The sequence below is a fragment of the Oxyura jamaicensis genome, chromosome 5 (assembly GCF_011077185.1).
Source record: "Oxyura jamaicensis isolate SHBP4307 breed ruddy duck chromosome 5, BPBGC_Ojam_1.0, whole genome shotgun sequence".
Taxonomy (NCBI): domain Eukaryota; kingdom Metazoa; phylum Chordata; class Aves; order Anseriformes; family Anatidae; genus Oxyura; species Oxyura jamaicensis.
This window is the reverse complement of record NC_048897.1, coordinates 36,458,366-36,476,743: the sequence shown is the minus strand read 5'-3', so window position 1 is coordinate 36,476,743 and position 18,378 is coordinate 36,458,366. Positions and strand designations below refer to the sequence as shown.

The following is an 18,378-nucleotide window of genomic DNA, read 5'->3' as shown; positions in this document are numbered from 1 at the left end:
CAGCACATCATAGGATGGAAGTATGAGTTTTGAAAACTGACAGTTTTGGGCTCCTATGAATTCCACTGCAAGAGCCTTCTATCAAGAATAAATTGATCTATCAACTTTTAAAAAATCACAGAAATTAAGCAGTTAATTTGCCATGATGGCAATACTTTCTGTATTTGCACACTCCAGAAGTGCAAAGGTGCATTGTCTGCCGGAACCCATGCAAATTAGGACTACGAGCATAATTCTACCTCTGCCACTGACTCACTGTAGCCTTGAGGAAGTCACTCTGTCCTTCTGCACGTAATAATGATATTGTATAGCTCATTTGGGTGTGAGCAGGTTCATTAGTTAATGCTTGATATTGCTGTAAAGTGCAAAATGTTATATGAGTGTTTGGTATTGTTATTAAAAAAAGAAATAAACAGGAAACATTAGTCAGGTAATGTCATCACTGAGACATTAGATTCCTCAATGACACGGACAAGGGAGGCAGTGGCTCACTTAACAGCATTCTTTGTGGACAGAAACATGAAGAACCTGGGATTTCCTATAGCTCTAACACACTGTGTGCATGATGTCAGCCACTGCATCTCCCAGTGCCTCATTCCTTCCGAAACACACAAAACATCTGCTCTGAGAAACACCAAGGTCAATGATCAGAAAGATCTACTTTCAAGATTTTTATAAAATAATGAAACAGATCTCCAGTCTCTTGACTAATTTCCATCTGAGCAGAATGCTTTCTTGATCTGGATTCCAGCTGAAAACCCTGGCTTATCCTCATGGAAACTTTTGATGCATGTTATGTCACAATCTCAACTCTTTGCCCATCAGCATATCCCACAAACACCGTGAAACAGAAAGGGGTGCTCAGCCCTGCTCCTAGGAGTCAAAATGCAGTTTCAGCAGAGCCCCTCAGGGGTCCTGCTGTGAATCTAACTGGGGCCAACTAGGATTCCCAGGGAAAACCCCAGTGTTGCCAGCACCCCCCCCTCTGTGCACAGCCTCTCCCTGGGTGCCCTGCACCCCGGAGGCGCTCCCAGCTTCTTGTTCTTATACAAAAAGACCAAAGGTCTTTCTCGCGCTGTTCTGGAATTTTTGCCTATAAGTGCTTATGTTGCCTACAGTGTGAGGGATGTGGTGGCAGCCCGAAGATGGGCTGAGGGCTGCACAAAGGCAGCCACAGCTACTGGTGGCCAGAAGCTGGTAAGGGGCTGGCAGTGAGAGATGTACCGAGACGTACTGGAGAAAGGATCCACTTGGTAGTGGATGAGGGGCACTTTGGCCTACATCTCGCGACTGGGCTGCACGAAGTGCAATTTCGCTGTGTTTTCCCAGAAAAACCCCGCACGCCTCGCATCACCAAGCACACTGAAGTCCCCCTCCACATTCCCACACTCAAAATGGCTCCTCAACGGCTTCACTCATACTCAGCACCCACACCCAGCATGGCAGCCCGCTTCCACACCGCGTGGGACCCTCCGTGCCCTTTTCCAAAATGGCAGCCACCAACTTCAACCGGTACGGGCTGAAAACCGTCCCCCCCGCCCTTTCCCTTTAGCAAAATGGCGGCGAAGCGCGCTCACGCCCCGCCCTCCGCAGGTGATTGCCAGGTTGCGCGGTCACGCGGTGGGCGGGGGCGAGTCGCCGGGGGGCCAGGGCGGGGCGAGCGGGATGGGGCCGGCAGGGATGGGGCGAGCCGGGATGGGGCGAGCCGGGATGGGACCGGCTGTGCTGGCATCAACCGGGATGGGACCGGTCGGGATGGGACCAGCCAGGCTTCCCCCGCGCCCCGTGGCTCTGCTCTGGGTTTGGCTCCTGCTCGGCTCCAGCTGGGGCCCGGGCCCCCCCGGGGTCGGTGCCGTTCCGCCTCCAACGGCCACCTACGTGCTGGACGCGGGCGGCGGGCTGGGCAGGCAGTTCGACGGCATCGGCGCGGTCAGCGGCGGAGGGGTGAGCGGCGCCGGGGCACGGGGGAGGTCGGAGGGGGGCTGCGGGGTCGGGAGTGGGGGGTCCGAGGGGCCCCTCGAGCTCCCGGTGCCTTTGGTACGCGGTGAGGCGAGCCGGGGGATTGGGGAGAGCAGGAGTGAGGCTGCTGGGGGGCTGCGCTTTGCTCGCAGTAAGTCTTTGTCCTTGTTCTCCAAATTCTTTTTTTTTTTCTAAGTGTATCAGAGTAGCAGGCACTTAAAGTCTACAGAAATGTACAAGCGAAGGGTTAGAAAAACCTAGTTCGTACTTAGCAGAGCTCCTGATGCTGCGTTTACTTTTGTAGCTTTATGAGCTACATGAAAGTGCCCAGGCTGAAAAAATGGGATATATTTATGTATTAGAAAACTAAGGTGTGCATATTTTCACTTTCTTTCTGTTTTAGGCCACATCTAGACTCCTTGTAAACTACCAGGAACCTTATCGCTCACAGATTTTGGATTATCTGTTCAAGGTAAAGGCTGTTTCGTTGCTATTCTTAATGAAGTTGGGCATTATTATTTGTTTTTGTTGAATGTTGGGACTCTATAGAGTATTCAGTATTACTTAGGATTAGACAAACTCCATCTTATAAAGTATTTACTTCAGAGTTGATTTTTTTTGACTGAGCATTGTAGAAAAGTAGAAGAAGTAATAGGTTGTGTTAGTAACTGCAAGTCATAGAAAGCCTATGTAGCTAAAAGAGTGGAATGGTCTAGCTCAGAGAGATAAGATCTGTTAGCGCTAGGTTGTATGCTAATTCACAGTGTAGCAAAACACTCGTTCAGCTTTCTTTTTCTGAAATGGTCACTTAACTGTTTGCAAGATTAGTAATTATGAATGCAATGCTTGCACATGGTAAATAGTCTTTCAGTCTTTCTGACTTTATTTTTATTATGTTTTAAGCCTGCATATATTCTTGTGGGATAAATATTTATTTTATTATTCTTCTCTCATAAATAATGAGCTTCTTAGCTCTTCGCAAGAATTTTGATTCTTCTATGAAGAGCTGGGAAGCGCATTCTTCTGGGACAAGAACAGAACCAGCAAGAATAGTTGGTAGTCTAGTGTGTGAATTCTGAAACCAAAGGAAGGAGTTGCCTTCCTTCTGAATATGACATCTGCGAACATTATATATCTGATAGGTGCTAACTGTAATAGTGTTGTTTTTATCAGGATTTTAAATTTTATTTGATATTCTTGACAGCCAGCATGTTGTTCAGGAGCTTATTTCTTCAAATTATTATTAAAATTACTCTTTCTTTCCTGTTTTCAACATAATTTTATCATTCATTTGGGGCTAAATGAGGGCTAAATTGTTTTTGTGGCTAAAATGAATGGCTTAGTTGTTTGTTATGATTGTACCAAGTGGGTTGGACAGTTTTGATTGAGTACAGATAGATTCACAAACTGAAAACTTAAGTGCGGACTGAGTCATTTCAATAGACTCTATTCTGAACTAGTGTACTTCCAGTACAAGTGCAGTTACTGTAGAACGAGTACAAATGTTACTGGTTTGTAAGCTGCTTTAGTTAGCAAGTGTAACCTGTGGAGTTACTCAACTTAATATATGGTAAGATTATTGCCCTGAACAGTAATAACTTGTTTTGCTTTTGGCACTGTAAATTACTCTGCTGAAAGAGGATGTCATGTCACTTTCAAGTAGTGTAATCCGGATGGCTGGAGGGGAATAGTTTACTGTGTAGTTTAAAATTGGTTATAAAGGGTAGAGTAAGGCGTAACGTCTGACTGGAATTTGGAGACCAAAATTGTGTGCTACAACACACGTTACAGGTTTTCTGGGTTGTGATAAAAGAAAATCTAGCTGAGAGATTGTGGTTTTCAAATAACTTTAGGTGTGTTCTTTCACCATAACTTTTGAAAATGTCATGAGATAAGTGGGAGACAGCTTTGCCTCATTTTCCTTATCTTTTAATACCAGACGTATACAGTAGAGATGAAAAATGGTATGTATTAGAAGTTTACCATGTGTCCTACGTATGTTATTTTAAACTGGGAAATATTTGCTTCTTATTTAAAAAACAAAACAACAACAAAAAACTGTATGCCAAGCAAACTATTCTTTGTGTAGCTTTTTTCTTTAATTGAAGTGCATTCTTACATCTTGAAACTTTTTTTTTAGATGCCAAAATTATACTTTGGTAATGGAGGAGGCCAGCTCCATTAGTGCTTATTAATATAATGATTAGTTGTAAGTTCTGGCTTGAGCAACTCTAAAACCAACAATGACTGAATGAACACACCAGGAATAGGATGACTTATATGTGCTTAAATTCTCTATTCTGTCTACTAGTCAGAGGCAAGGGAAACATGATAGTGGACCAAGTGGCCATTTGTTTTCCAGTATGGCAACTTCCCTTTTCTCATGCTTTCTGTCTTTAGGTTATTTCTGACCCAAATGTATGCTCTTTCACATAAGGAGTGTAATCCTTTAAAGCAATGAACAAATTATTTACAAGGATAACAGCTCTGATTGTTTGATTTTTAAAAAGAAGTAATAAGCTTGACTTCTAATAACATTAAAAATATTGTTATGTTCCTCATGCAGCTCATTCTGCATAAGAACTCTTCAATATTTTCTTTAATATAATCAATTTAAAATCTACAGAGTGGGGGGGAAGTGTCACTAACTGTGCAAGAGTCAGTGAAACTGGCTAAATATAATTTTTTATTTATCTTTACCAGTTTCCTTTGGAAGTAGAATTTCTTGTAATCTCACATTACACCTGATATGGGCATTTAAAAATAATTTTAAAAGTATTGAATTTCCAGCATCCTCAAAACTGTGCACTTATTTGTTTCACATTTCTTTTCAATAGTCTGACTTCTCTCTTTCTTTTTCTTTTTCCTAGCCAAATTTTGGTGCCTCTTTGCATATCCTCAAAGTGGAGATTGGAGGCGATGGCCAATCAACAGGTATGGATTTTGCAGGGTTTAATTTCTCATTGCAATGCGCTGTTAGTAACATGTCCTGCATGCTTCACTTCAGTTAAAAAATGCAGATACTTTATGTAATTCTACTGAAGTTGCACAAAAACAATGTCTGCCAACTTGTAGAAGAGAAATTTACACTAAGTTCTCAGTACAATATAATGGTTAATAAGTTGCATTCTACACCAAGTTCTTTTTCCTTCCAAGGTTAGGGAAGCTTTCTGAATTGCAGAGCATTTCTCAAACACTAGTTTTGCAATACAAAAACTGTAAAACTTTTCTGGGGCTAGGTAATACATGTTTTAAAAACATGAAAATGCAAAGACAGCTGATCAGAAGCAGTTATGTTTCTTTGGTTCCATGAGCTGCAACATTTGACTGGAGTGTCCTTGTCTGACTGACAGTATGCACTTTTTTCCACATGCAATTGTGGCCAAGCAAAGAAATTATTGGTGCAAGTTGCCTAGTTTATGATATTTACATACAGGAGAAACTGAACAATAAGTGGTTATTAACTGATTGTTATTGAAAACTAAGTAAGAGTAACTAAATTACAGTTCATAATGTCTTCTATATGTCAGCATTTATACATAACCTGCTGATTATACTTTCTATCATGGTTTTTTCCTTCTAACCTGTAACATTCCCAGTAGTTGTTAAGACCAAAATAACCCTAAATACAGATTTAGCATTATCATACCTGTGAATATAAAATGCTCAATAGTTAACCGCGTTCTGATGCAAAAAAAATAAAAGAAAAAAAATGGCATAATATTTTTTAAAAAAAAAAACACAAACAAATGAAAACTTATGCTAAGTTAATATGCTAAGAATGAAGGGTGGCAGGTCTTGCATGTTCCCTTCCACTACTCATTTTGCTTTGAAGCAAAACAAAGAACGTGTGAACCGTATTAGAGTTATGTGCCTGCATACTGTGGCAGTGAGCAATACAGAAAACTTTATAATGTGTGACAGCTTATGACACAGAAGATAATTGTGAACTACCTGTCTCTTTCCTTCCTAGATGGTACTGAGCCCTCCCATATGCACTATGAAAATGATGAGAACTACTTCCGGGGCTATGAATGGTGGCTGATGAAAGAAGCTAAAAAAAGGAACCCCCAAATTAAACTGATTGGTAAATTGCTTTAGGATTTGTATGCTTTTTTTTCTAACGTATCTGGCCCTTAATTAGCGTAGTTATTTTAATGGACAAATGTTTTTATGTTGCAGTAGGCAAGGTAGAGAATTTCTAGTGTTTTGGTAATCTTGCATTGATATTTCCCTTAAACATAGTATTTTTTGCTTTGCTATAGTAGCATATCATTCTGAGAGATGAATCTCTAATAATTTGCTTGCATCAAGTGACATTAATTCTTAGAGGTTATCACAGTGGTGAATATAAACTATTTATTCTGAGGGGTGAATTTCTGAATAATAAATAGAGTAAAAAATTGGGAGGAATAAAGTAAATTTACAGAAGTATGGATCTGTAAATCTTCCATGCACCAAGTTCAATTATATGTCTTTATTACAAACTTATCACCTTCCCTCCCCATTACAGTGCTTTCTGTCTTTTGCTTTGTTTGATACATACATAGTTGAGCTGTAAGAAGACTTACTCCGGTTTCAACAACAGGATTATTTAATTTTCTGATGCTTTTTTTTTGATTTGGTAGCGCTTCAAATTTCAGTTAGCAAAAGTTAAAAGGTCTTTTCAGATAAGAAAGCTGTACTTTCTCCTACTAAAGAAGTGGAACCAAAGCATAAAGGTTACTTTAAGTACCTGCAAGCTTCCAAAAATATGACAGTTTTGCTGGCACCAGCTGTTGTATGCTACTAGCTTATGTGTCTAATTACCTCTCATTCAGGGATCAAATTTTGCCTTATTCATCCCCAAGGCATGACTTGCTACAGGATCTGCCAGTCAGCTTCTCTTAGACAAGCACTGTGATAAACAGTAAGGTTACCATCTATGACTGGTTATTAATAACTTGCCTTTTCCCTCAAATCAAGTGCTCAATAAAGGGAAGAGGGTTTGCCTTTTAATTTGTTTGTGGTGTCTTACACAGAGTCAACTGAAAATGTAGGAGGCTGGGTTTAATTTGTTAGTCTTACCATAAGATCTAGAAAGCTGCTGACACTTGGAAATGTTTTTTCATGATCCTGTTCTTTCTTCCTCTATTATGATCTGATCATCACTTGTTCTGGAATTCATACTCAGGGGTTTAACAATTTTTGGTGTTTAGTATTGATCCTTGTCTGTAACTTCATGAACTGTTAATCCAAAGTCTTTGGAATGTTAAACCTGTTGAACTAATGCTACACGTTAACATATACATATATACAGAAATATTGTATGTAGTCAATTGCTCTCTAGTAATCATAGAATAGTTTGGGTTGAAAGGGACCTTAAATGTCAAATTACAACACCCCTGCTGTGGGCAAGGGCACCTTCCTCTAGATCAGGCCCCCTAAGGCTTCATCCAATCCATCCTTGAACGCTTTTAGGGCTGGAGCACCCACAACTTCTCTGGACAACCTGTTCCAGTGCCTCACCACCCATTGAGCAAAGAATTTCTTCTTTATTTCTAATCTAAATCTCCCCTCTTTTAGTTTAAAGCCATTCCCCCTTGTTCCATCACTGGACTCCTTGATAAAGAGTCATTCATGATATTTCCTGTAGGCTTCCTTACAGTACTGGAAGGGATGGGTTCCTGGCTTAAAATATATATATATGTTATATATATATAATAAAAAATATAATATATATATATATATAAAATATATAATATTATATATAAATTATGATTAAAACCATTAATATTACAGCATATTCTGTTGTAAAAGGAGTAATGTTTTTTTGTCTTCATTGAAACTATGTGAATATGAAGGGCATATCTGCTTCTACGATTTAGGTAGAACAAATTACAGTTTGCTCTTGAGTCTTACTTAAGTGGGTGGTCCATGTTACTCAGTATCTTATTCATTTGTTTTTATTCTCTCTTCAGGGTTACCCTGGACGTTTCCAGCATGGATAGGGAAAGGTGAAAACTGGCCCTATGACTATCCACATGTCACTGCTTACTATATTATTTCTTGGATATTAGGAGCTAAACAGTATCATGATCTGGACATTGACTATATTGGGGTCAGTAAAGCACAATTTCCAGTATATTTTATCTATCTTCATTTGTAAGATTTTTGCTCTTTTCTCTTTGTTGATTACTTGGTGAAAGAGGAATGAGAAATTGTAATTGCAGTTTTGGCTTTTTCTGTTGCAGTGAGAAAGGCAGAAGTTACGCTAGTTTACAGTCTTTCTGCAATACTAGACTATAATGCTGAAACAGTATAAAATGTCTAGATTCCTGTCTACCCAATTCTAGAATGAAATTACCAGAGAATTTGAGGATTTTGAAACCTGTTTGAAACTAGGTCTTGTAATTTCCTGCCTTGCTTGCTCTGCCTGGGTTTCAGAGGTAACCAGCTAACAAAAACCATTAGTTAGGACTGGGAGTTTGAGAGTCAGCTAACACGGCTTCTTGGCAAACAATATGGTTACTATTTTGCTGAAGGGCACCCCTCTACAACTTTTTCCATTTTTGCTTCCATTATTTAGAGTAGGTTAAGGTGCACATGTTACAGTATGCTCTATTATTAACTGCTCCATTTATTGTTGTGTAACAAAATAGAAGTCATGAGTGAATGTCTGAGAAAGATGTAATTTGGAGATGAGAGGGAAAAGCCCACAATCTGGAAGAACATTTCAAATTTATTATTTGACAGAGATTCAACACTTTTTTTCTTCTGCTTAAGAAAATGTCTGGATAGGATTCCTTTAAAAGCACTACACTTACTGAAGCACTTACTTTGGGCTTCTAAGTGTTCTGATATGAGAGTTGTTGAACTGCAGAAAAGCTAAAAATCACTTCAGCAGTCCAGAGTGAAACTCTTAAAGTTATGGTTCCCATCCCTCTAGAAAAGCCTGACCTTTCCACTGTAATGTGGGAAGGTATGTATGATGTATCTCTCTTCTGGAATGTGTCCACTTTGATATTGCTGGCTGATTTCATCTCTGTCAGTCTTGCAGTTTGGGTTGCACAGTGATGCTTTAGAAATTGAATTTGAGGGGGTGGGATGGGACATACCTTCTAATCTAAAAGCACAGCAAGGTGAAAATTTAAAACCAGGTAAGTTCTGCATATTAGGTATTTGAATAATGTCTGGCTGCTCTACTGTTACTTGACATTGCAATTGACTTTCTGGGTTCTATACCTCTAAGGAAGAGGAAGTTCTGCTTCTACAAGCCGGGTGCTGGCAGTTCATATTGTCTTCTTTGTGGGAATTATGTGAAATACAGGAACGGAGTAAGGTCTGTGAAGGCTCAGAAACTGAAGAAAAAAAAATTGTTAGCCTTTACTTCTATTCTGGTTTGCAGCATGTGCTATACAATTCACATAATTATTTACTTTATGGTGAGCCTCACAGTAAGTAATTTTTTGTAACTTCAGAAATCAGCTGATCATCTTAGCACTTGTGGAAAGATCTAGAAATATCCTTTTGGTGTTTTTGTCCTACAAAGAAACAAGCCTGCAATTCTTCCTGAATTCTTCTAATTTATACAGAGTTTTCAGTAGACAGAAGATGCACATCGTGAGGAGTTGCCTAGAACCAGCCAGCAAGAAACACTGAGCTCTTGGCACATTTGAGTGGCAGGCTACTCACTAGGCACAAAATCAAGCAGACATCTTCCAGTTGGAAGAAACTGACAGTTTGTAGATAGCTGGGTGACCTACACCTGCAGGTGTACACTTATGACCTTTACTGGTGAATGTGATTCATAGTGCTCATGTTGCAGGTCAGGAAAAGTAAGAAGGTATTGGACTCGGCATCTCATTGTCCCTAGCATTTGTTAGAAAGAAAGACACACATTCCTGCTCTTGAATTTTGGGTTGTGTTTAGCTTAAACACCCTTTCCATAAAATATAGTAATCCAGAGCAACATAAATCACACTGTTTTGTGTGTGTTTAGTTAAACTATACTGTGTTTCTCTTGTGTTCAACTAAGGGTATAGTGTAGTCCTTTGAAGTTACAAAGAATTCAAAGTGTCACAGAATAATGTCCTAAAACTGTAGGCAATTGTTTGATGAAGGAGTCATTTTACCTCTCCGTATTAGTGTATGGCGACTGGGGTCCATTCTGTATGACTGTGCCTTGAAGCCACAATGTCTCTTCTCAATGAGTTTTAACAAACTGTAGGCCCATAACGCTGATAATGTGTAATGTGTAACGTGGCAAACCATTGTAGAGCTCCCACAGCATTAGAGGAAGAATGAAAGCAGTAGGTCCAAGAGTTAGATAAAACAAGCAGCTGTTCGGAACTTTCATATTAGCCATCCAGGGGAGAATTCTATAACAGAACCAATCAGAACACTTTCTTCTAGGAAACTAAAACTGTGGAGTTCATTAATGATTGTGTAATCTCATATATACATAAATAAAATCTTTTGTTATCTGTCCTGACTTCTCTAAATGGTTTTTTACTTTTTGCTTTATAGATATGGAACGAAAGGGCATTTAATAGCAAATATATCAAGGTATGTATTTTTTTTTTTCCTTCTCTAAATTGAAATATGTTTCTGAAGTTTGTCTTTATCATGTGTAAATGATTAGCTTTGCTGACTTTGCCTAGAAAAAGGACCTTAATCCAGCAACTGCTTCATTTACTAAACCCTTTCATGTAGTAGTAGCAGACGTAGGATGCTAATGGAATCAGTTCTCTAGATTTTTTTTTTCTTCTGAAACTTTTATTTTGAACTTTGTGTGTCAGTGTATGGTAAATATGCGGAACATTTTAACGGAAGCTCCAGTTGAATCATACAAATTTCTTTCTACTGTCTTGAACGTAGCTATAAAATAATTCACAGATCTACCATTACTTTAAAATTCTCTAGTGAAACTCAAGTGGATATCACATCCTTAGATTATTGATATAAAGTTGCAAGTTCTTGTATTTTTTGTTCTACCTTTTTCATAATGTAAATCTCTGTATTTTAACTATGCGAAAGTCAATGCCTCATGTTTGAAATTAATTGGAGAGAGACGGTATTTCACATAACTGACACTGAGGTATCACTAAGCTATCACTGCTCCCTTCCCCACATACCCTTCTCTGGAAGCTTGCCTCTATTTAAGTTATGTTGAAGTAGAAAGTTAAGTATAAGCTTCTGCTATATTCACTTCCTTCTTGCTGCTTCAAGGCTAAGAAGCAATTGCATTACTGCTTTTTAAAAGCAAATAAGAGTTGAACTGAGTGTGTAGAAAAATACCAATTTTTCTTGCAGAACATAGCAGAGATTGGGTCCCATCTGCCCAATTATTCAATTAATGGCTATTAGAAAAGTTACAGTTGTTATGGTTTGTGTGCACAGGATAAGGTTAGTCATGTCATTTGACCTTGGCAACTTGTGTCATTATTTCATTCATGGATTAGTTTTAGTAGAATAGTACAGAAAGTGGTGTACAACAGTCAAACATGATATTACATTAAGGGGGGGGGGGGGCCGAAGCACACCCTTTCATAAGGCTTTCATAAAATGCTGCCTTTTCCTGAAAACTGCATGTTCTATAAAACCTTTTTTCCTTCCTAGTGTATAAGTAGAAGAGTAGCTTCAGATCTATTTCATATGATTTGTAAGCTGCTGTGAATGAGGGAGGTCAGGAAGCCCTGGCAGAGAACTGTTGGCATTATACCTGGTACAGACAAAGAGAAGCACCTTATCCTTTTTTATGGGTTTCTTGTTAACAGATATGTTAATCAGCTGTGTATCGTAAACTGAATTACCTGGTTCACTGCCAGCAAAGCAACTTAGTTTCTAAGACTCATCACATCTTAGACCAACTTCTGCTAGTTATGCTTCATTTCACAACTAATTGTATTAAAGTGATCTCGTAACAGCCTGTGAAAGTTAGTCTAGACCATTAGTTCCTTTTGGACGCAAATGTTTGGCACTAGTTTTATTGACATGCATTTTCTCTGGCATGGATTTTGCAAAAGCACTAAAGTGTGACATAGAACATCTTGGTATCTGTGCCAAGTTGTCTTGTTTCTTCATGCATGTCTAGTAGCAAAACTCTTGTGGATTTTGTTAGTGAAGCTGCTTAAATTCCTGTCCAAACTTGTTCAGTGGGTATGTGTTTAGAATCCTTTTAAAATATGTCATCCTGATGTATGTTTAGTACAAGCCATAGGCTTTTTTTTCTAATGTAGGAAAAGTGTTTGTAGGGCTATCTCTATAACAAAACAAACAAAATAAAACAACAGAATGCAGTAACTAGAAGTTCTCTGCCTTATTTAGTGTCAAGGAATTTGGGTGCTGGGATTTTCTTTTTTTGAAAGAAAAGTCCTTCACTGATAAGGTATAGGTTAAAGGAAAAATCTGAGGATACTAGTAGTCTCCTACGGGATAATTACAATTGTAGGTAATTTTTGCTGGTAGGAAGCAGGGGGAAATGCACATGCCTGGGCTGTTTAAGTAGAAATCTGATGTTGCTCAGTACCTATGTTACAAAAGCAAAACCAAACAGAACTGAAAACATTTGGTTACAGTCTGGAATAAGGCAATGCAAGTAGGATAGAAGATAGAGTAATGTGCTTTTTGAGCTGCAAGTTTTATTTGTTCACTACCTAGGTGATACATTGCTAGGAAAGTCAATGAAACAAGCTTTTGTAAAAATAATAATTGGAGAGAAGGCAGATCTTATTATAAATAAAATACTCATTTTATTTCGCTATATCCCTGATTGAAACAGAAAGGTTCTTCTTTGCTCAGTCTTCTGCAACATCACCTGGATGCTTTCTAATTTGCCTTGGCTTCCAGATGTGAGGAGAATGTGGAGAACAAACTCTAGAGCAGAGGCATTCTACATGTTAGTTTTTTTAAGACTATTGAATTGGGACAACTTTTTGCTTCTAGAGCTATATTTTTAAAGTTTGATCCTAAAATCACCAAAATATTCATTGAAAAGTATCAGCCTTCACCCCATTAAATGATATAATGCTTTATTTTACACCTGTTTTATCATTTGTTCTCTTACTCTGTGCTGCCGTGTGGCATCTATTCTATAATCAATTATTCTGTTTGCAGTCAGCCATTTTAAAAAGACTTACTAAAATGTGCAGCAAACATATTCTATAATGGCAAATACATGATATAGATCAGCTTAAATTCTTGGTTATTTTGCTAAATTTTTACTTGTATGAAATTATTTTTGTTGCTTCATCCACTTATGTTTCTTACAATATAGAAGAAACAGAACAGAGAAGCAATGATTCTGTGGCTTGTAAATTCTTCCAATTATATTTTTAAATACTGTCATCTTAAATTGACCCTAAAATTTAATGAGTATCTTTATACAAATATCTGTACTGGGGTTTGGGGTGGCTGGCATGACACCATTGTGCATATGTTATTGTGGAGTACATTATGTGTCTACAGTTCTGTGTCCTTGGTACTTATTTTTTCACATGGACATTCTGCAACATTTCTAGTCATTTTGTTCTGCTGAGCTATCTTTATGATTAGGCAGTTTTTCTGAATGTCTAACCTACTAAATCTTGCTGTATGTCCATTGGGTGTTATCTTTTGTCTTAATTCCATCTGCTGCAGAGGGCTGCTGATGTCCTTCTTCTTTCAAAGACCATTTAGATTTTGAATATTGTCACGTCTTCCCTCAGTCTATCTTCTAGGTTAAACAGCACCAGTCATGACAATCTTCTTTGTAGGTCATACTTTATTAAGTCTTATCTGTCATCTCTGCTGTGGAATAGGTGGAAAGAATCCAAATCTATAAATACACTGTTCAGAAAAAAGTACAACTTACCTTTTCCCTTGCAGTACGCTGGCACTATTTCTCCTTTGATGAACCACCATTATCCTTAGAACCATTTCACCAGACTTTGTTTACTTTTGTAGTATACAGTAGTTATTGGTGCAACTTGTACTAAATCAGTTATTTACGAGTGAATAAAAATAATTTTTGGACTGTTCTAATTTGTCAAATTCCTCCTTGCTTTGGATCCTGCACAAATTTAAGGGATGTGCTTTGTCCATGATGTATTTAATAAAAGTAATTATATCTGTGGAAGTACTTTCTGAATCCCAGTTCATAAATCTTTGCAGTCTCATCCTGTTCAGTTCCTTTACTGCAGGTGGATCGATCGCTGTTACTTTTATTTTCTAGTAGTTTTTCTACTTGTAGTAGTACATTGTTTTGATTCTAGACATCAGTTAGCAAAGTATTGTGGGAAACATCTTCAAATACCTCAGTTCCTTAGGATTTTTGTTAGCTAACTAATATCTTGACGCTTCTGATAAAGAAGATTTTGTCTACATGTGCATCTTCTCTTTACCCCAGTCGAGTCATAATCTCTTTACCCCAGTCGAGTCAAACCTGTATATAGACTTTGAAAGTGTCGTTACCATTTAGCTGGCAATATCTTCTCTTCTAGTCAGGTGCTTAGTATCTTACAATATTTGGGGCTAGAAATGGAAAATCTGCAGTCACATGTAGGAGAAGGTATCTGACAAATATTGGGGAGTAGACCTTGAGATCTAACGTTTTGCAGTGTTTTAGGTTTTCTGAAATGTTTAGTATGTTTTCCTCTGATCTCTTCTGATTACTGAAGAATTCTGAAAACCATCACACTGGTTATCAGGAACAAAATCTAAATAGATAAAACTTCTCTGTGTTTACTCTTTAATCTGTGCCAAGTTTGTAAGAGGAAGACTGGGTGCAGCCTGATGATTAAATTGATACAAGGTTGTAGCATCCATCTAGCCTCATTGTGGATTTTGCTGTTATGAAAAACCTCTACCAAACTAATGCTTATTAAAAACAGAATCAGTTGTAGAATTATATTGTTTAAATAGTGGAAAAGCTTTTTTTGCGAACAGCTTCTTGCAGCATCTGATCTTAAAATTATCAGGGATACTCAATAAAACATTTCATGCTAAAAGTTTCAAATTACAGTGACTTTACAGTAAATATTTCTACTATTATGAATTTTTAGTAAGCTTTATGCTTTGAAGGCTTCAAGAACAGAACTTCATTGCTCATCTTCTTGCTGAAAGGTTATTAACAAGTTTAGTATCCTTTAGATCTAGGCTTGCTTGTCACCAACACTTGAGCTTTGCTTTGGGTCCATGTCTTGACTGCATGTCAAGGCAGAAATGCTCTCTTATTCGCCTGCATGTTGGTGGAGGTCTATTATAAGAAATTATAGAATCTAAGGATTCATGCCTACTGATCTTCAAATGATTTGGAAAAATCTTCCTTATGTATGCATGCATACAGCACATATTACATAATCCCTATATATCTAAGGTTGAAGAAAGTATTTTAGGCTGTGCACTTATGTCCTTTCCCAGATGCAGTTGCAGGTGGAAGCTACTGAAAACATATGTATATATATATATCTATATATATATATGTGTATATATATATATATATATGTATATATATAAGTTGAGCATTGAGTTTTAAAACATGTTTATAATACCAGCCAGCCTAATTTTTGTGTGGCTATCTGACTGTCAGAGATAACCCTTCAGTGTTAAAAATACTTATCAGTAACTTTATTGTGGTTGTAATTGTGGCTCCCATATGAGAAGTGAAAACTTGGCTTCAGAGTAAGGTTAATAACAGATGCTTCCACTGACTGCTCCTTCAATTTTTTAAATTGTTTACAGTCTTAAATTTTCGTGTTGCACGTCTGATGAAGGGCTGCGCTTTAAGTGGTGTTATCTGTTACTAAGGTACTTCGACAGTCTTTGGACAGACTGGGTCTAAGGAACGTTGGCATCATCGCTGCGGATGGAGATTGGAACATTTCAAAGGATTTGGTAGTTGATCCCTATCTTAATGATGCTGTTCAGGTAGTCGGGTAAGTGTGGGAGAAGGGAGGAATGTTACACGTTACTTACCGCTTTGTTTCTTTAAAATCTTCATCTCCATTTTGAGAAGTCATGTAGTCATATTTCATACTTCCTAGTTATTCCCAGTTCTGAAATCATCATGTACAGTGGTGACTGACTACTCTTTCCTGTTTTTCTCCCAGCTTTCAATTTAGTGCATGTCTAAGTTGATCTTGTAATTTTTCCATCATTTGTTTCAAATATTGAGTTAGGAGCTAGATCTTAGGCTTCTTACCTTGTCACTAGCAAATGACAGGAGACTGCTAGCTAATCTCCAAGTGCATCTTCAAAGTCAGAAAGAACTTTAGGATGGAACTCTTGGTCTGGAAACTTTTAATTTCAGATGAGCTTGAACTTTCACCATGGCAGTTCTTACTATTGCAGCATTCCCTATTATAGACCCTTTGCTTATGATTTTTCTGATCACATTGAAAGGGTAGAAGACTGCTTGTTTCTTTCATCTGGTAACATCCAAAGTTTATTTTTCAATCTATACAACCTATCCCAATTTCAGCAGGTAGTAGTGCTCACTGTTGCAGTTCTGACAAATGGCAACTTGATTATTTGTCTGCACGCTTTCTCCCTAATACACTTTCTACCTTGCTTTTTATCAACTGACTTGATACTCATTTTGTTGCTCTTGTTTTCTTGCTTGCTTTGATTTCTCGAAACTATTAGATTTTTTCAAAGCTATAGCATGTTTACAGTGGTAATCAACTCTACATGTATAAATTGTTCACTTGTGTTGCATTTGTCTCCCTTACCTCTGTTACTACACTTACTGTGATAAGAATGTGCTTGTGGTCCGTAACGTACTGTTTGTCCTCATTTATATGTAAGGATCTGTGATATACTGATAACTGTTTAAACTGATTTATGGTGCAAAGGTTACAGCAAGCCTGTTAAGCAGGGATTTCATAAAGAAACAGCTTTTGTATGAGCTGAGCTTATAAACACTGATCACCTGAAAGTAGCTTCTATAGAAATAGCAATTATAATGCTGGTGTTGTATAACTAACTTGGTTCCAAAAATAAAATAAAAATTGTATGTTTTTATTTCTGGCTTGCCAAGACTTGAACCTCAGCAAGTTCATATTGCTTTAGGAAACATTCTAGTTATGATTTCTATGCTAATGAAATGCTCTTAGAGATAAACGTTCTTATTTGTGGAGATTTTTCTTGAACATATGTGTTTTTCCCCAACTCCCCTGCCCCCACTGACCAGAATGAAGAGTTAGAGGAATATTTTCAGTAGTGCTATCTATTAAGAAATTCAGCTACATACACAGGCTACAAAACAAGAACACCATGTTTTTCAGCCAATACTGACTTTAAGGTACCAACTACCAAGCAGTTCTTGCTGACCTAGAAAAAGATAATAGTAGTTACACATCTGTCCTTCAAGTTCATAAACTTGGTAAAAGTACACTGTGTCTGTATGTCTCGTAGATATCTGTCTAGTTGCTTGCAAAATCTGCTATTGAATCTGTTTTCTTGAGTAGTATTATATTATTTTCGCTGAAGTCCTTTCCTATACATTGTTTTGTAATCTCTTTGCAAGTAGAACCCTCTCGGTGACTTTGTCTTACAGTTCTTCTATTTTGAAGTGGAAATTTGGTATTAAAGTTATATTGTTTGTTTAGAAATTAATGGAATGATTGCTTTGGCATCCATCCACAAAAAGTATTTGATACTTACTTTTTTTTTGGTTTTCCTTTCATGTTCTTTTTCCTTTCTTTTTTTTGTATCAGGTAATTTTTTAATCTGATACCACAGTTCCCTGCTTAAAATGCCCTTTGTAAACTAAGGTATATTGACAGTAGGGTTTTGCTCTTTTTTTCCATTTTTCCACCTTCATATTTGTTCTCTGCTGGCTTGAAATCTTGCTGAGTTTCAAAGATAGAGGACTTAATATTTTCTAATTAGAACAAAGGCTACCAAGCTGTTATTGTTCAGTGTGTTTCAATTTCATTGGTGGAAGGAGTGGTCTTAGTGAACGTACTGCTTGCCATTATTTCATACAAATGAGGTGCAGCAGTTGACATTGAAAAACAGGTATTACTTTAGACGAAGGAAAAAAGCCTTTATCTGTTCCTAAATCAAATAACTAACTTGGTACTCATAAAGTGCTTGGAAATAAAAGAAAATTGTAATTTAGCTAGCTCGTGTCCTAAACTGTGTGTTACGCTTCCTTATTTTGTTTGCATTACTGCCTTCACTACTGTCTTCCTATGTTATTTTGATCAGTGCTTTTTCTGTGTTTGTGTAATATATATTCCTACTACTCTTCTCCCAGGATGTATTACTTATGGCTTGGTACCACCTTTTCTGTGTTAGATGTGGATTTGGTTTGCAGAGTTTAACAAAGCCTGGCTTTTTGGCAAGATCTTTCTTAAAGGCTTATAAGCTGTTATGCAATTAGACTTGAATATATTACAAATATATATATATATATATATTACGTACTACGCTTAAGATCGGAAGAGCGTAGTA

General features: G+C 37.6%; 1 protein-coding gene across 3 annotated transcripts in view; it reads left to right on the top strand.

Moving 5' to 3' along the window:
* The first annotated feature begins 1,648 nt into the window (after window positions 1-1,648).
* GALC (galactosylceramidase) overlaps window positions 1,649-18,378 on the top strand; it is a 37,985-nt gene continuing 21,255 nt past the window's right edge. The window contains exons 1-7 of one of the 3 annotated variants that reach the window (XM_035327490.1): window positions 1,649-1,721; window positions 1,752-1,944; window positions 2,363-2,431; window positions 4,830-4,893; window positions 5,933-6,046; window positions 7,920-8,059; window positions 10,468-10,506. In XM_035327490.1, the coding sequence (XP_035183381.1) occupies window positions 1,666-1,721; window positions 1,752-1,944; window positions 2,363-2,431; window positions 4,830-4,893; window positions 5,933-6,046; window positions 7,920-8,059; window positions 10,468-10,506 (675 nt within the window). In that variant the 5' untranslated portion in view covers window positions 1,649-1,665. Of the gene's footprint in view, window positions 1,945-2,362; window positions 2,432-4,829; window positions 4,894-5,932; window positions 6,047-7,919; window positions 8,060-10,467; window positions 10,507-15,726; window positions 15,855-18,378 lie in introns of all 3 variants that reach the window. The other 2 variants (XM_035327489.1, XM_035327488.1) reach the window with 2 other exon arrangements.